The sequence below is a fragment of the Leopardus geoffroyi genome, chromosome A1 (assembly GCF_018350155.1).
Source record: "Leopardus geoffroyi isolate Oge1 chromosome A1, O.geoffroyi_Oge1_pat1.0, whole genome shotgun sequence".
Lineage (NCBI taxonomy): Eukaryota > Metazoa > Chordata > Mammalia > Carnivora > Felidae > Leopardus > Leopardus geoffroyi.
In genome coordinates, this window is record NC_059326.1 from 459,816 (window position 1) to 472,294 (window position 12,479).

At 38.4% G+C, this 12,479-nt stretch overlaps 1 protein-coding gene across 2 annotated transcripts in view; it reads left to right on the forward strand.

Annotated features, from left to right (window-relative positions):
- RNF17 (ring finger protein 17) overlaps positions 1-12,479 on the forward strand; it is a 115,029-nt gene that overhangs the window by 73,514 nt on the left and 29,036 nt on the right. For both annotated transcript variants that reach the window (XM_045443759.1, XM_045443764.1), the window contains exons 26-27: positions 1,109-1,395; positions 2,711-2,874. In XM_045443759.1, the coding sequence (XP_045299715.1) occupies positions 1,109-1,395; positions 2,711-2,874 (451 nt within the window). The remainder of the gene's footprint in view (positions 1-1,108; positions 1,396-2,710; positions 2,875-12,479) is intronic.

Consider the following 12,479-nt stretch of genomic DNA (forward strand, 5'->3'; position numbering starts at 1 on the left):
CCTAGCTGCTGTTTTTTATTTCTTGCCTTCTAGATACAAAGCCTATTAGAACTGCAAACACATGTTCCAAGTAGCCACTTTGTACCATACATGGCCAGATCTCTTTTTTTATCTTGCACTATTATAAATTAACTTATTTGGGCCAGGACCCCAGTCCTGATGTAATGGTAGGAGAATGAGAAATCAAAAATAAAATGGGGCATGAAGTAGTTAGGTAAGCATGGTAGCGTGTACTGGCATACAGCAAGGCTCTGCGTAAAGATATCCTGCACGTGTCTCTTTTCAGGTTCACTGGCTTTAGGCTAAAGCAATTCCTTGGTAAAAGAATGGTAAAGTGGAAAGTGCTAGGCAAGTTAATACTGCTAACAAGTACCACCGTGATGTTCTTTACTGCTTTTACGGCACTAAAACTATCAGCTGTCTGAAGGCTGAAGTCCAAGTGGGAACGATGTTAGTTGAAGAATTATGTAGCTGTCTCACAAGTGCTTATCTCCTTTTTTTTTTTTTAAGAAAATACAAGAAAGTAGAAGAAACAAAAACCTACAATTCTATGAAAATAAACAATATTTCCTATAGGTTTTTTTTATAGTAGGCGTACATTTTTTTAACTGGAAGGGAATGACAGGAAGTACAAAAATTAGGAGTTATAGCTTATTACCACTGACACTATCTCAGTAGTGCTGAATTATTTTTAAGGGACTTATTATTTGTATTATTTTGATAGAATGTGTGTATGTTCTGTCTGTGGACTAAATTAGAATCAGCCTGAAGATGTTGTATTTCCCTTTAAGATCTAGTTAATTGTACAATACTTGTAATATACTTTGAGATTTTAAGACAGAATAACATGTAAATATGAGACAGTAATTTAAAACATTTAAGTGAAATTATATTACTTTTTTCTCAAGCTGATTTATAATTTAAAACAATTTTTATTATAACTTAAATTATGCTCTTTTTTATGTAACAAATTAGACTACTGTATCCTAGACTAGAACAAATATTTTCTTTAAATTTCTAGTATATTTGAAGGACTCTCTTTATATCGTTTTCCAAAGAATGTTTTTATTTGCTCATGTTTAGATATATTATTTTTTGGATGTTACAGAATTAAAAAATTAAATAACAGCCATTCATCTGAGAAGTCTTTGGAAATCCCCCCAGAACAAGAAGATTCAATGGTTACAAAGTGTATTAAGACTAACTTTGACCCTGACAAAAAAGCTGCTGATGTTATCAGTGAACACAAGGTATCTGAATTTAAGCAGAAAATTCCAGAACCAAGAACCACTGGATGCTATAAACCACCAGCTATTCCTAACATGAAAGTATTTGAGGCAACAGTCAGCTGCATTGGCGATGATGGAACTATATTTGTAGTACCTAAGTTGTCAGGTAATATCTTTTATGTTATGTGGGATTGATTGATCACTAAAAGTAGTAGCTAGCAGCCCAGTTCTCTATGAAGTATACATAGATTGAAATACCTTGGGCAAGGTTTAACCTCATTTTCACAGGTTTTTTGTGAAAATAACTCATGCAAAGTGCTTTTCACATAAAAATAATTTGTTGAGACATCAGGGATAGACACTGGGCATAAGAAAAACATGGAGCTGGTTCCAGGTTTGTAGGCCCTGGCACTTATGCAAGTTTGGGAGCTCTCTAAGAGAAAAGAATACAAAAGTTCATATTCTGTAGAATGAGGAAAGAAACCACAACGAATGACTGGAGATTGGGAGCCCTTTGAGAATATTCATCTCCTTCCTGCTATCTCTTTAGGCTTATGTACAGATGTTTCCTTACTACAACCTGGGTGCATCCAGCATACTTTGTAACTAACAGCAGCTCTAGCACTCATGGGTATTTAAGTCCATTAGCTCCATAATAAGTATTCCAGCTATGGATAGGGGTATGATGGCTATGCATTTGTTGAAATTTTTGTCTCATTTGTTGACCTCCTAAACCCTGTTTTTCTAATTCAAACACAAAACAAATCTGTGCAATTTGCTATTCTAGAAGTGAATAGTCATAGCTAAAGCTGGTTGACTGTTAACGTTGTCAGGCAATGTGCTAGATGTTTTACATTTAATCCCCCGCAATACTGATAATGGAGACAGGTTCTGTCATACCAGGTTTACAGATTAAACTGAGGCTCATGGAGGTAAAGAAACAAGATCACACAACTAAAGTGGTAGAACTGATGTGGCATTTGCCCCCATACTTTGCCTTCAGTGGTATCAGTTATGGGGATATGTATTTACTGTGGAAATGATGAGCCAATTAGCAGCAAATAGCAACATTAGAATTTTAATTTTATATCCCAGAATTATGTTGTGTCCATCTAAGCATCAAGTAACACCTGACTTGTGTTCTACTTTACTAAAGTATGCTGGTAAAATGACATTATCTTAACGTGGTAGTTCTTTTATATTAGGCTATCTGTTAATGTGTTTAGAGCTTTTAACCATGCTTTATTCCCAAAATAATGCTTACATTTATAACCAGAGATCAGAATAATTATTTACATGCTGTTAGTTCCATGTTTTGAAACGTATGGAAGCTACCGAAGGAGTTATATTTTTATTAAAGCTCTAGTAGTTCCTTATACTGTTATCCCGGTGATGAGATTATTAAAGGTTATTGATGATTTCATATTGAAAATGGGAGGAAATTCTTCCTAAATGCTTTCCATTTTTAATAATTTCTTCAGAATTTGAGCTAACAAAAATGATGAGTGAAATTCAAAGTAGTTTAAAATGCCTTGGTCTTTTGGAGCCTTATTTCTGGAAAAAAGGAGAAGCCTGTGCAGTAAGAGGATCAGATACTATGTGGTATCGAGGCAAGGTAATGGAAGTTGTTGGCGGCAGTATTAAGGTGAGTCTGGTATACTTTTGTGACTACTTTAAGGCTAAATGTTATAATGTTAAGTGATCTTTAGAGTATAAATACATGAAAGTTTGATTAAAACATGTATTAATGAGTTCAGTCTTGTAGGAAGACCAGATACATTATACATTTATTCATAATAACAATTTTTATTTCCAGGGCACCTGGCTGAGTCAGAGTGTGTGACTCTTAATCTTGGGGTCATAAGTTTGAGCCCCATGTTGGGTGTAGAGAGAACTTAAACAGGGGCCTGGGTGGCTCAGCTGGTTAAGCATCGACTCTTGATTTCAGCTTGGGTCATGATTTTGTGAGATCCAGACCCACATCAGGCTCTGTGCTGACAGCATGGAGCCTGCTTGGGATTCTCTCTTTGCCTTTCCCCGACTTGCACATGCACACATGTGTGTGCTTTCTCAAAAATAAATGAATAAATGAATGAATGAATGAATGAATGAATGAATAAGAATTTTTACTTTAAAGTATATTTATTAACTTGAATAATCAAAAAATATTTCCAGGTAGAGATTTGGCTTTTGGTGCCTTAATGGTACCACTTACTTGTAATTGGCAGCCCTGTTCGTACACAAACAAGTAAGGCAGCTTGTTTTCCAATATGTTAGATATTTCCTTAGCAAATTTGTTTACAGCCCAGCTAATTTACCCTTTCACAGTAACAGTGTATCTTTCCAGTATACTGAGGTAGTACTTGAGTTTCATGCAAAATCTTCAGAGAGAACTGCATATTTTGAAAAAACGCATTCTTGGGGTGGGGGAGGAAAAATTAAAGAGAAAAGTCTTTTGTTTCTACTTGCACAAGACTTTTATTACATATTTGATGATGATACCTAACAATTACATAGCACTTCAGGTTTTTAAGCTTCTTTCACATGTGTGCATTCATATTTTATAATTCATTTCCAACTTTCGAATAGATTATTCACATTTTACTAATAAGAAAATTGATATTTAGATCCAGTGACATGCCCAGGGTCACCATATCAGTGAGTAGTGATGCTGGCATTCATACCTATGCATCTGATTGCTAAATTTCCAATCTGAGTCGTGTGCTTTTTCTGCTGGACTATAAGCTTTAAATCGTTTTAATAAAAGTGAAATGGTTTCAAATTTTCAGTATTTGAGCATATGGATACTTAAAGATTCATGTGTTTAAATGCAAATGGGTCCACTTTCACATACATTTGAATTGTTCAGGTAACCCTTTTTCTTTCTTAATATAAAAGTAAACTAAAAATCAGGGCACCTGGGTGGTTCATTTGGTTAAGCGTCCAACTTCAGCCCACGTCATGATCTCACGGTTTGTGATTTTGAGCCACACGTCAGGCTCTGTGCTGACAGCTCAGAACCTGGAGCCTGCTTCGATTCAGTGTCTCCCTCTCTGCCTCTCATGCTCTGTCTCTGTCTCTCTCTCCCACAGAAAAAAATAAACAAATAAACTTGCATTGTTGTCATGACACATGAACTTTACATGTATGGAATCTAAATAAATAGGATGGTGGTGAACATTGATTTTTCTCACACTAAGATCTCTGTTTTAAATTTGTATTATACTTTGGTATTTTAATAATTACTTTTTTTTTCCTTAAGGTCATTTTACATTTCAAGTATACACAATAAATTTTTCATTCCTTAACCTGATATCTTTAAAGTTTATCCTATGGTCTGCTTTAAGAAATAATTACAGGGGGTTAGGGGAAGATGGCAACATAGGAGGACGTTGGGCTCACCGAGTACTGCTGATCACTCAGATTCCCCCTACACCTACCTAAATAACCCAGAAAACTGCCAGAAGACTAGCAGAACAGATTCTCTGGAGCCAAGCACAGACGAGAGGCCCACAGAAGAGGGTAGGAAGGGCTGAGAGGCGGTGCACGCTCCACGGACTAGCAGGAGGGAGCCGGGGCGGAGGGGCGGCCTGCCAGCCAAGCAGAGGCCCCGAGTCTGGCTTGCAAAAGGGGAGGGGCCAGACGGAGTGTGTTCCGACAGCAAGCAGGACGTAACATCTGGAAGGTTATAAGCTAACAGCTCTGTTCGGAGTGCGAGAAGGCTGGAAAACAATGGGAGGGAGAGTTGTTGAGCCCTGGACGACAGAGCTCAGCTTGGCGGGGAACAAAGGCATTCGCCAGCCCCATCTCCCTCGCTCATCCCCCAGCCAAAATCCCAAAGGGAACCAGTTCCTGCCAGGGAACTTGCTTGCACCATGCAAACACCCAACGCTATGCTTCTGCGGATCCATCCCTCTGGCGGTGGGCCTGACTCCCTCCCGGTGCCGCAGGGCCCCTCCCGAAGCGAATCTCCGAAGGATAAGCGAGCTAAGCCTGCCCCTGCCGCCTCTGTGCACCTTGCCAATCCACCCAAGCTAATACACCAGATCCCCAGCACCAGAAGCCTGGCAATGTGCAAGTAGCCCAGACAGGCCACGCCACCCCACAGTGAATCCCGCCCCTAGGAGAGGGGAAGAGAAGGCACACACCAGTCTGACTGTGGCCCCAGCAGTGGGCTGGGGGCAGACATCAGGTCTGACTGTGGCCCCGCCCACCAACACAAGTTATTCAAGACAGCACAGGGGAAGTGCCCTGCAGTTCCGCACCACTCCAAGGACTATACAAAATGACAAAACGGAAGAATTCCCCCCAAAAGAATCTCCAGGAAATAACAGCTAATGAACTGATCAAAAAGGATTTAAATATAACAAAGTGAATTTAGAATAATAGTCATAAAATTAATCACTGGGCTTGAAAACAGTATAGAGGGTAGCAGAGAATCTATTACTACAGAGATCAAGGGACTAAGGAACAGTCAGGAGGAGCTAAAAAATGCTATAAATGAACTGCAAAATAAAATGGAGACAACCATGGCTCAGATTGAAGAGGCAGAGGAGAGAATAGGTGAACTAGAAGATAAAATTATGGAAAACGAGGAAGCTGAGAAAAAGATAAAAAAAATTCAGGAGTATGAGGGGAAAATTAGAGAACTAAGTGATGCACTGAAGAGAAATAATCTATGCATAATTGGTCTTCCAGAGGAGGAAGAGAGAGGGAAAGGTGCTGAAGGTGTACTTGAAGAAATAATAGCTGAGAACTTCCCGGATCTGGGGAAGGAAAAAGGCATTGAAATCCAAGAGGCACAGAGAACTCCCTTCAGACATAACTTGAATCAATCTTCTGCATGACATATCATAGTCATACAGGCAAAATACAAGGATAAAGAGAAAATTCTGAAAGCAGCTAGGGATAAACGTGCTGTAATATATAAAGGGAGACTGATAAGACTCGTGACGGATCTCTCTACTGAAACTTGGCAGGCCAGAAAGGAATGGCAGGAAATCTTCAATGTGATGAACAGAAAAAATATGCAGCTGAGAATCCTTTACCCAGCAAGTCTGTCATTTAGAATAGAAGGAGAGATAAAGGTCTTCCCAAAAAGACAAAAACTGAAGGAATTCGTCACCACTAAACCAGCCCTACAAGAGATCCTAAGGGGGATCCTGTGAGACAAAGTACCATAGACATCGCTACAAGCATGAAACCTACAGACATCACAACAACTCTAACCTATATCTTTCTATAATATTGAACGTAAATGGACTAAATGTGCCAACCAAAAGACATAGAGTATCAGAATGGATAAAAAAAAAAAACAAGACCCATCTATTTTCTGTCTACAAGAGACTCATTTTACCTGAGGACACCTTCAGATTGAAAGGGAGGGGATGGAGAACTATTTATCATGCCACTGGGAGTCAAAAGAAGCTGGAGTAGCCATACTTGTATCAGACAAACTAGACTTTAAATTAAAGGCTGTAACAAGAGATGAAGAAGGGCACTATAAAATAATTACAGGGAGTATCCATCAGGAAGAGCTAACAATTATAAATGTCTATGTGCCGAATACGGAAGCCCCCAAATATATAAAACAACTACTCACAAACATAAGCAACCTTATTGGATAAGAATGTGGTAATTGCAGGGGACTTTAACATCCCACTTATAACAATGGATAGATCATCTAGACACAGGATCAATAAAGAAACAAGGGCCCTGAATGATACATTGGATCAGATGGACTTGACAGATAGATTTAGAACTCTGCATCCCAAAGCAACAGAATATACTTTCTTCTCGAGTGCACATGGAACAGTCTCCAAGATAGATCACATACTGGGTCACAAAACAGCCCTTCATAAGTATAAAAGAATTGAGATCACACCAGGAACACTTTCAGACCACAATGCTATGAAACTTGAAATCAATTACAGGAAAAAGTCTGGAAAACCTCCAAAAGCATGGAGGTTAAAGAACACCCTACTAAAGAATGAATGGGTCAACCAGGCAATCAGAGAAGAAATTTAAAAATATATGGAAACAAATGAAAATGAAAATACAACAATCCATACGCTTTGGGATGCAGCAAAGGCAGTCCTGAGAGGAAAACACATTGCAATCCAGGCCTATCTCAAGAAACAAGCAAAATCCCAAGTACAAAATCGAACAGCACACCTAAAGGAACTAGAAGCAGAACAGCAAAGACACCCCAAATCCAGCAGAATAAGAGCAATAATAAAGATCAGAGCAGAAATAAACAAAACTATAGAGCAGATCAATGAAACCAAGAGTTGGGTTTTTGAAACAATAAACAAAATTGATAGACCTCTAGCCAGGCTTCTCAAAAAGAAAAGGGAGATGACCCAAATAGATAAAATCATGAATGAAAAGGGAATTATTACAACCAATCCCTCAGAGATACAAGCAATTATCAGGGAATACTATGAAAAATTATACATGCCAACAAACTGGACAACCCAGAAGAAATGGACAAATTCCTAAACACCCACACACTTCCAAAACTCAGGAGGAAATAGAAAGCTTGAACAGACCCATAACCAGCGAAGAAATTGAATCAGTCATCAAAAACCTGCCAACAAATAAGAGTCCGGGACCAGATGGCTTCCCAGGGGAGTTCTACCAGAAGTTTAAAGCAGAGATAATACCTATCCTTCTCAAGCTATTCCAAAAAATAGAAAGGGAGGGAAAACTTCCAGACTCCTTCTATGAAGCCAGTATTACTTTGATTCCTAAACCAGACAGAGACCCAGTAAAAAAAGAGAACTACTGGCCAATATCCCTGATGAATATGGATGCAAAAATTCTCAATAAGGTACTAGCAAATCGAATTCAACAGCATATAAAAAGAATTATTCACCATGATCAAGTGGGATTCATTCCTGGGATGCAGGGCTGGTTCAACATTCACAAATCAGTCAACGTGATACATCACATTAATAAAAGCAACGATAAGAACCATATGATCCTGTTAATGCAGAAAAGGCCTTTGACAAAATTCAGCAACCTTTCTTAATAAAACCCCTTGAGAAAGTCGGGATAGAAGGAACATACTTAAAGATCATAAAAGCCATTTATGAAAAGCCCACAGCTAACATCATCCTCAATAGGGAAAAACTGAGAGCTTTTTCCCTGAGATCAGGAACACGACAGGGATGTCCACTCTCACCGCTGTTGTTTAACACAGTGTTGGAAGTTCTAGCATCAGCAATCAGACAACAAAAGGAAATCAAAGGCATCAAAATTAGCAAAGATGCAGTTAAGCTTTCACTTTTTGCAGATGATATGATATTATACATGGAAAATCCGATAGACTCCACCAAAAGTCTGCTAGAACTGATACATGAATTTAGCAAAGTTGCAGGATACAAAATCAATGTACAGAAATCAGTTGCATTCTCATACACTAATAATGAAGCAACAGAAAGACAAATAAAGAAACTGATCCCATTCCCAATTGCAGCAAGAAGCATAAAATACCTAGGGATAAATCTAACCAAAGATGTAAAAGATCTGTATGCTGAAAACTGTAGAAAGCTTATGAAGGAAATTGAAGAAGATATAAAGCAATGGAAAAACATTCCATGCTCATGGATTGGAAGAATAAATATTGTCAAAGTGTCAATACTACCCAAAGCTATCTATACATTCAATGCAATCCCAATCAAAATTGCACCAGCATTCCTCTCGAAACTAGAACAAGCAATCCTAAAATTCATATGGAACCACAAAAGGCCCCAAATAGCCAAAGTAATTTTGAAGAAGACCAAAGCAGGAGGCATCACAATCCCAGACTTTAGTCTCGACTACAAAGCTGTAATCATCAAGACAGCATGGTATTGGCACAAAAATAGACACATAGACCAATGGAATAGAATAGAAACCCCAGAACTAGACCCACAAACATATGGCCAACTCATCTTTGACAAAGCAGGAAAGAACATCCAATGGAAAAAAGACAGTCTCTTTAACAAATGGTGCTGGGAGAACTGGACAGCAACATGCAGAAGGTTGAAACTAGACCACTTTCTCACACCATTCACAAAAATAAACTCAAAATGGATAAAGGACCTGGATGTGAGACAGGAAACCATCAAAACCTTAGAGGAGAAAGCAGGAGAAGACCTCTCTGACCTCAGTCGTAGCAATTTCTTACTTGACACATCCCCAAAGGCAAGGGAATTAAAAGCAAAAGTGAATTACTGGGACCTCATGAAGATAAAAAGCTTCTGCACAGCAAAGGAAACAACCAACAAAACTAAAAGGCAACCAATGGAATGGGAAAAGATATTTGCAAATGACATATCGGACAAAGGGCTAGTATCCAAAACCTATGAAAAGCTCACCAAACTCCACACCCGAGAAACAAATAACCCAGTGAAGAAATGGGCAGAAAACATGAATAGACACTTCTCTAAAGAAGACATCCGGGGGGCGCCTGGGTGGCACAGTCGGTTGAGCGTCCGACTTCAGCCAGGTCACGATCTCGCGGTCCGTGAGTTCGAGCCCCGCGTCGGGCTCTGGGCGGATGGCTCAGAGCCTGGAGCCTGTTTCCAATTCTGTGTCTCCCTCTCTCTCTGCCCCTCCCCCGTTCATGCTCTCTCTCTGTCCCAAAAATAAATAAAAACGTTGAAAAAAAAATTTAAAAAAAAAAAAAAAAAAAAAAAAGAAGACATCCGGATGGCCGACAGGCACATGAAAAGATGCTCAACGTCGCTCCTCATCAGGGAAATACAAAGCAATACCACCTCACGCCAGTCAGAGTGGCTAAAATGAACAAATCAGGAGTCTATAGATGCTGGCGAGGATGTGGAGAAACGGGAACCCTCTTGCACTGTTGGTGGGAATGCAAACTGGTGCAGCCGCTCTGGAAAACAGTGTGGAGGTTCCTCAAAAAATTAAAAATAGATCAACCCTATGACCCAGCAATAGCACTGCTAGGAATTTACCTAAGGGATACAGGAGTGCTGATGCATAGGGGCACTTGTTCCCCAATGTTTATAGCAGCACTTTCAACAATAGCCAAATTCTGGAAAGAGCCTAAATGTCCATCAACTGATGAATGGATAAAGAAATTGTGGTTTGTATATACAAAGGAATACTACTGGCAATGAGAAAGAATGAAATATGGCCCTTTGTAGCAACCTGGATGGAACTGGAGAGTGTTATGCTAAGTGAAATAAGCCATATCTGAGAATGACAGATACCATATATTTTCACTCTTATGTGGATCCTGAGAAACTTAACAGAAACCCATGGGGGAGGAGAAGGAAAAAAAAAAAAAAAGGTTAGAGTGGGAGAGAGCCAAAGCATAAGAGACTCTTAAAAACTGAGAACAAACTGAGGGTTGATGGGGGGTGGGAGGGAGGGGAGGGTGGGTGATGGGTATTGAGGGAGGGCACCTTTTGGGATGAGCACTGGGTGTGTATGGAAACCAATTTGACAATAAATTTCATATATTGAAAAAAAAATAATTACATTAGGGGTGCGTGGGTGGCTCAGTTGGTGAAGCATGTGACTCTGGATGTTGGGGTTGTGAGTTTGAGCCCCACATTGGGTGTAGAGATTTCTTTAAAATAAAATCTTAAAAAAATATATTACATTAAACTGTACTCACCCTAACTACCTGTAATGTACTCAGATACCTTTTATTCAGTTCTATTTCATTTTTTTAAATGCTGATTGCCGAACCAACCCAATTAAATAGTAATATGTTAATTTCATTACATTTGGGCAAAATAAATCACTTATTGACATTCCTTACTAACTTTAAAAAGTACATCAAAACAGTATGGCACTGGCATAAAAACAGACGCAGTGGAAGAGAATAGAAAGCCCAGAAATAAACGAATGCTTATAGTCAATTAATTTATGACAAAGGAACCAAGAATATACAATGGGGAAAAGACCTTCTCTTCAACAAAGGTGTTGGGAAAATTGGATGGCAACATGCAAAAGAATGAAACTGGATTATATCATATGCTATACACAAAAATTAACTCAAAATGGATCAAATATTTGAAATAAGGACCTGAAACCATAAAACTCCTAGAAGAAAACACAGGCAATAACTCCTTGATGATGGGTCTTGGTAACCCATCAAAGGCTGCCAAAGCAAAAATAAACACCTAGGACTACATCAAACTAAAAAATTTCCCACAGCAAAGGAAACCATCAATAAAATGAATAGGCAACTTGTCAAATGGGAGAAAATATTTGCAAATCATGTATCTGATAAGGTGCTAATATTCAAGATATATAAAGAACCCATATAACTCAATAGCAAAAAACAATCTGGAAATTTTGGTAGAGGATCTGAATAGACATGTTTCCAAAGAAGACATACAGATGACCAGCATGTACATGAAAATGTGCTCAAAATCACTAATCTTTAGGGAAATGCACCTCAAAGCTACAATATCACTTCATACTTGTTAGGACTGTTATTAAAAAGTCAAGAAATAACAAGTGTTGGTGAGAATGTGGACAAAAGAGAACCCTTGTGCACTGGGAATGTAAATTGGTACAATCACTACAGAAAACAATATGGAGGTTCCTCAAAAAATTAAAATAGAACTATCATATCCAGAAAGTCCATTTCTGGGTATTTATCTGAAGGAAATGAAAACACTCAAAAAGCTGTATGCAAAAAAAATATATATATATATATACACACACACATATATATGTATGTATATCCACCCCCATGTTCATTGCAGCATTATTTACAATAGCCAAGATATGGAAGCAACCTAAGTGTCTATTGATGCATATATACATATATATATATATACACACACACACACACACACACACACACACACACACACATACACGCGACACATGCATGCAATGGAATATTCAGTCACAAAAAAAGAAGGAAAACTTGCCATTTGCAACAATATGAATGGATCTTGAGGGCATTCTGCTAAGTGAAATAAAGTTAGAGAAGGACAAATACCACATGATCTCACTTATTTGTGGAATATAAAAAACAAAACACCATCAGTATCAAAAAATACTAAGCTCATGGATAGAGAGAACAGATTGGTGGTTCCAAGAGATGAAGAAGTGGGGCTGTACAAAGTGGGTGAAGGATTAACAAATACGAACATCCAGCTATAAAATAAATCATGGGGATGTACAGCATGGTGACTATAGTTAATAATACTATAATAATACTATATTGTATATTTGAACATTGCTAAGAGTAAATCTTAAAGTTTTCCTCTC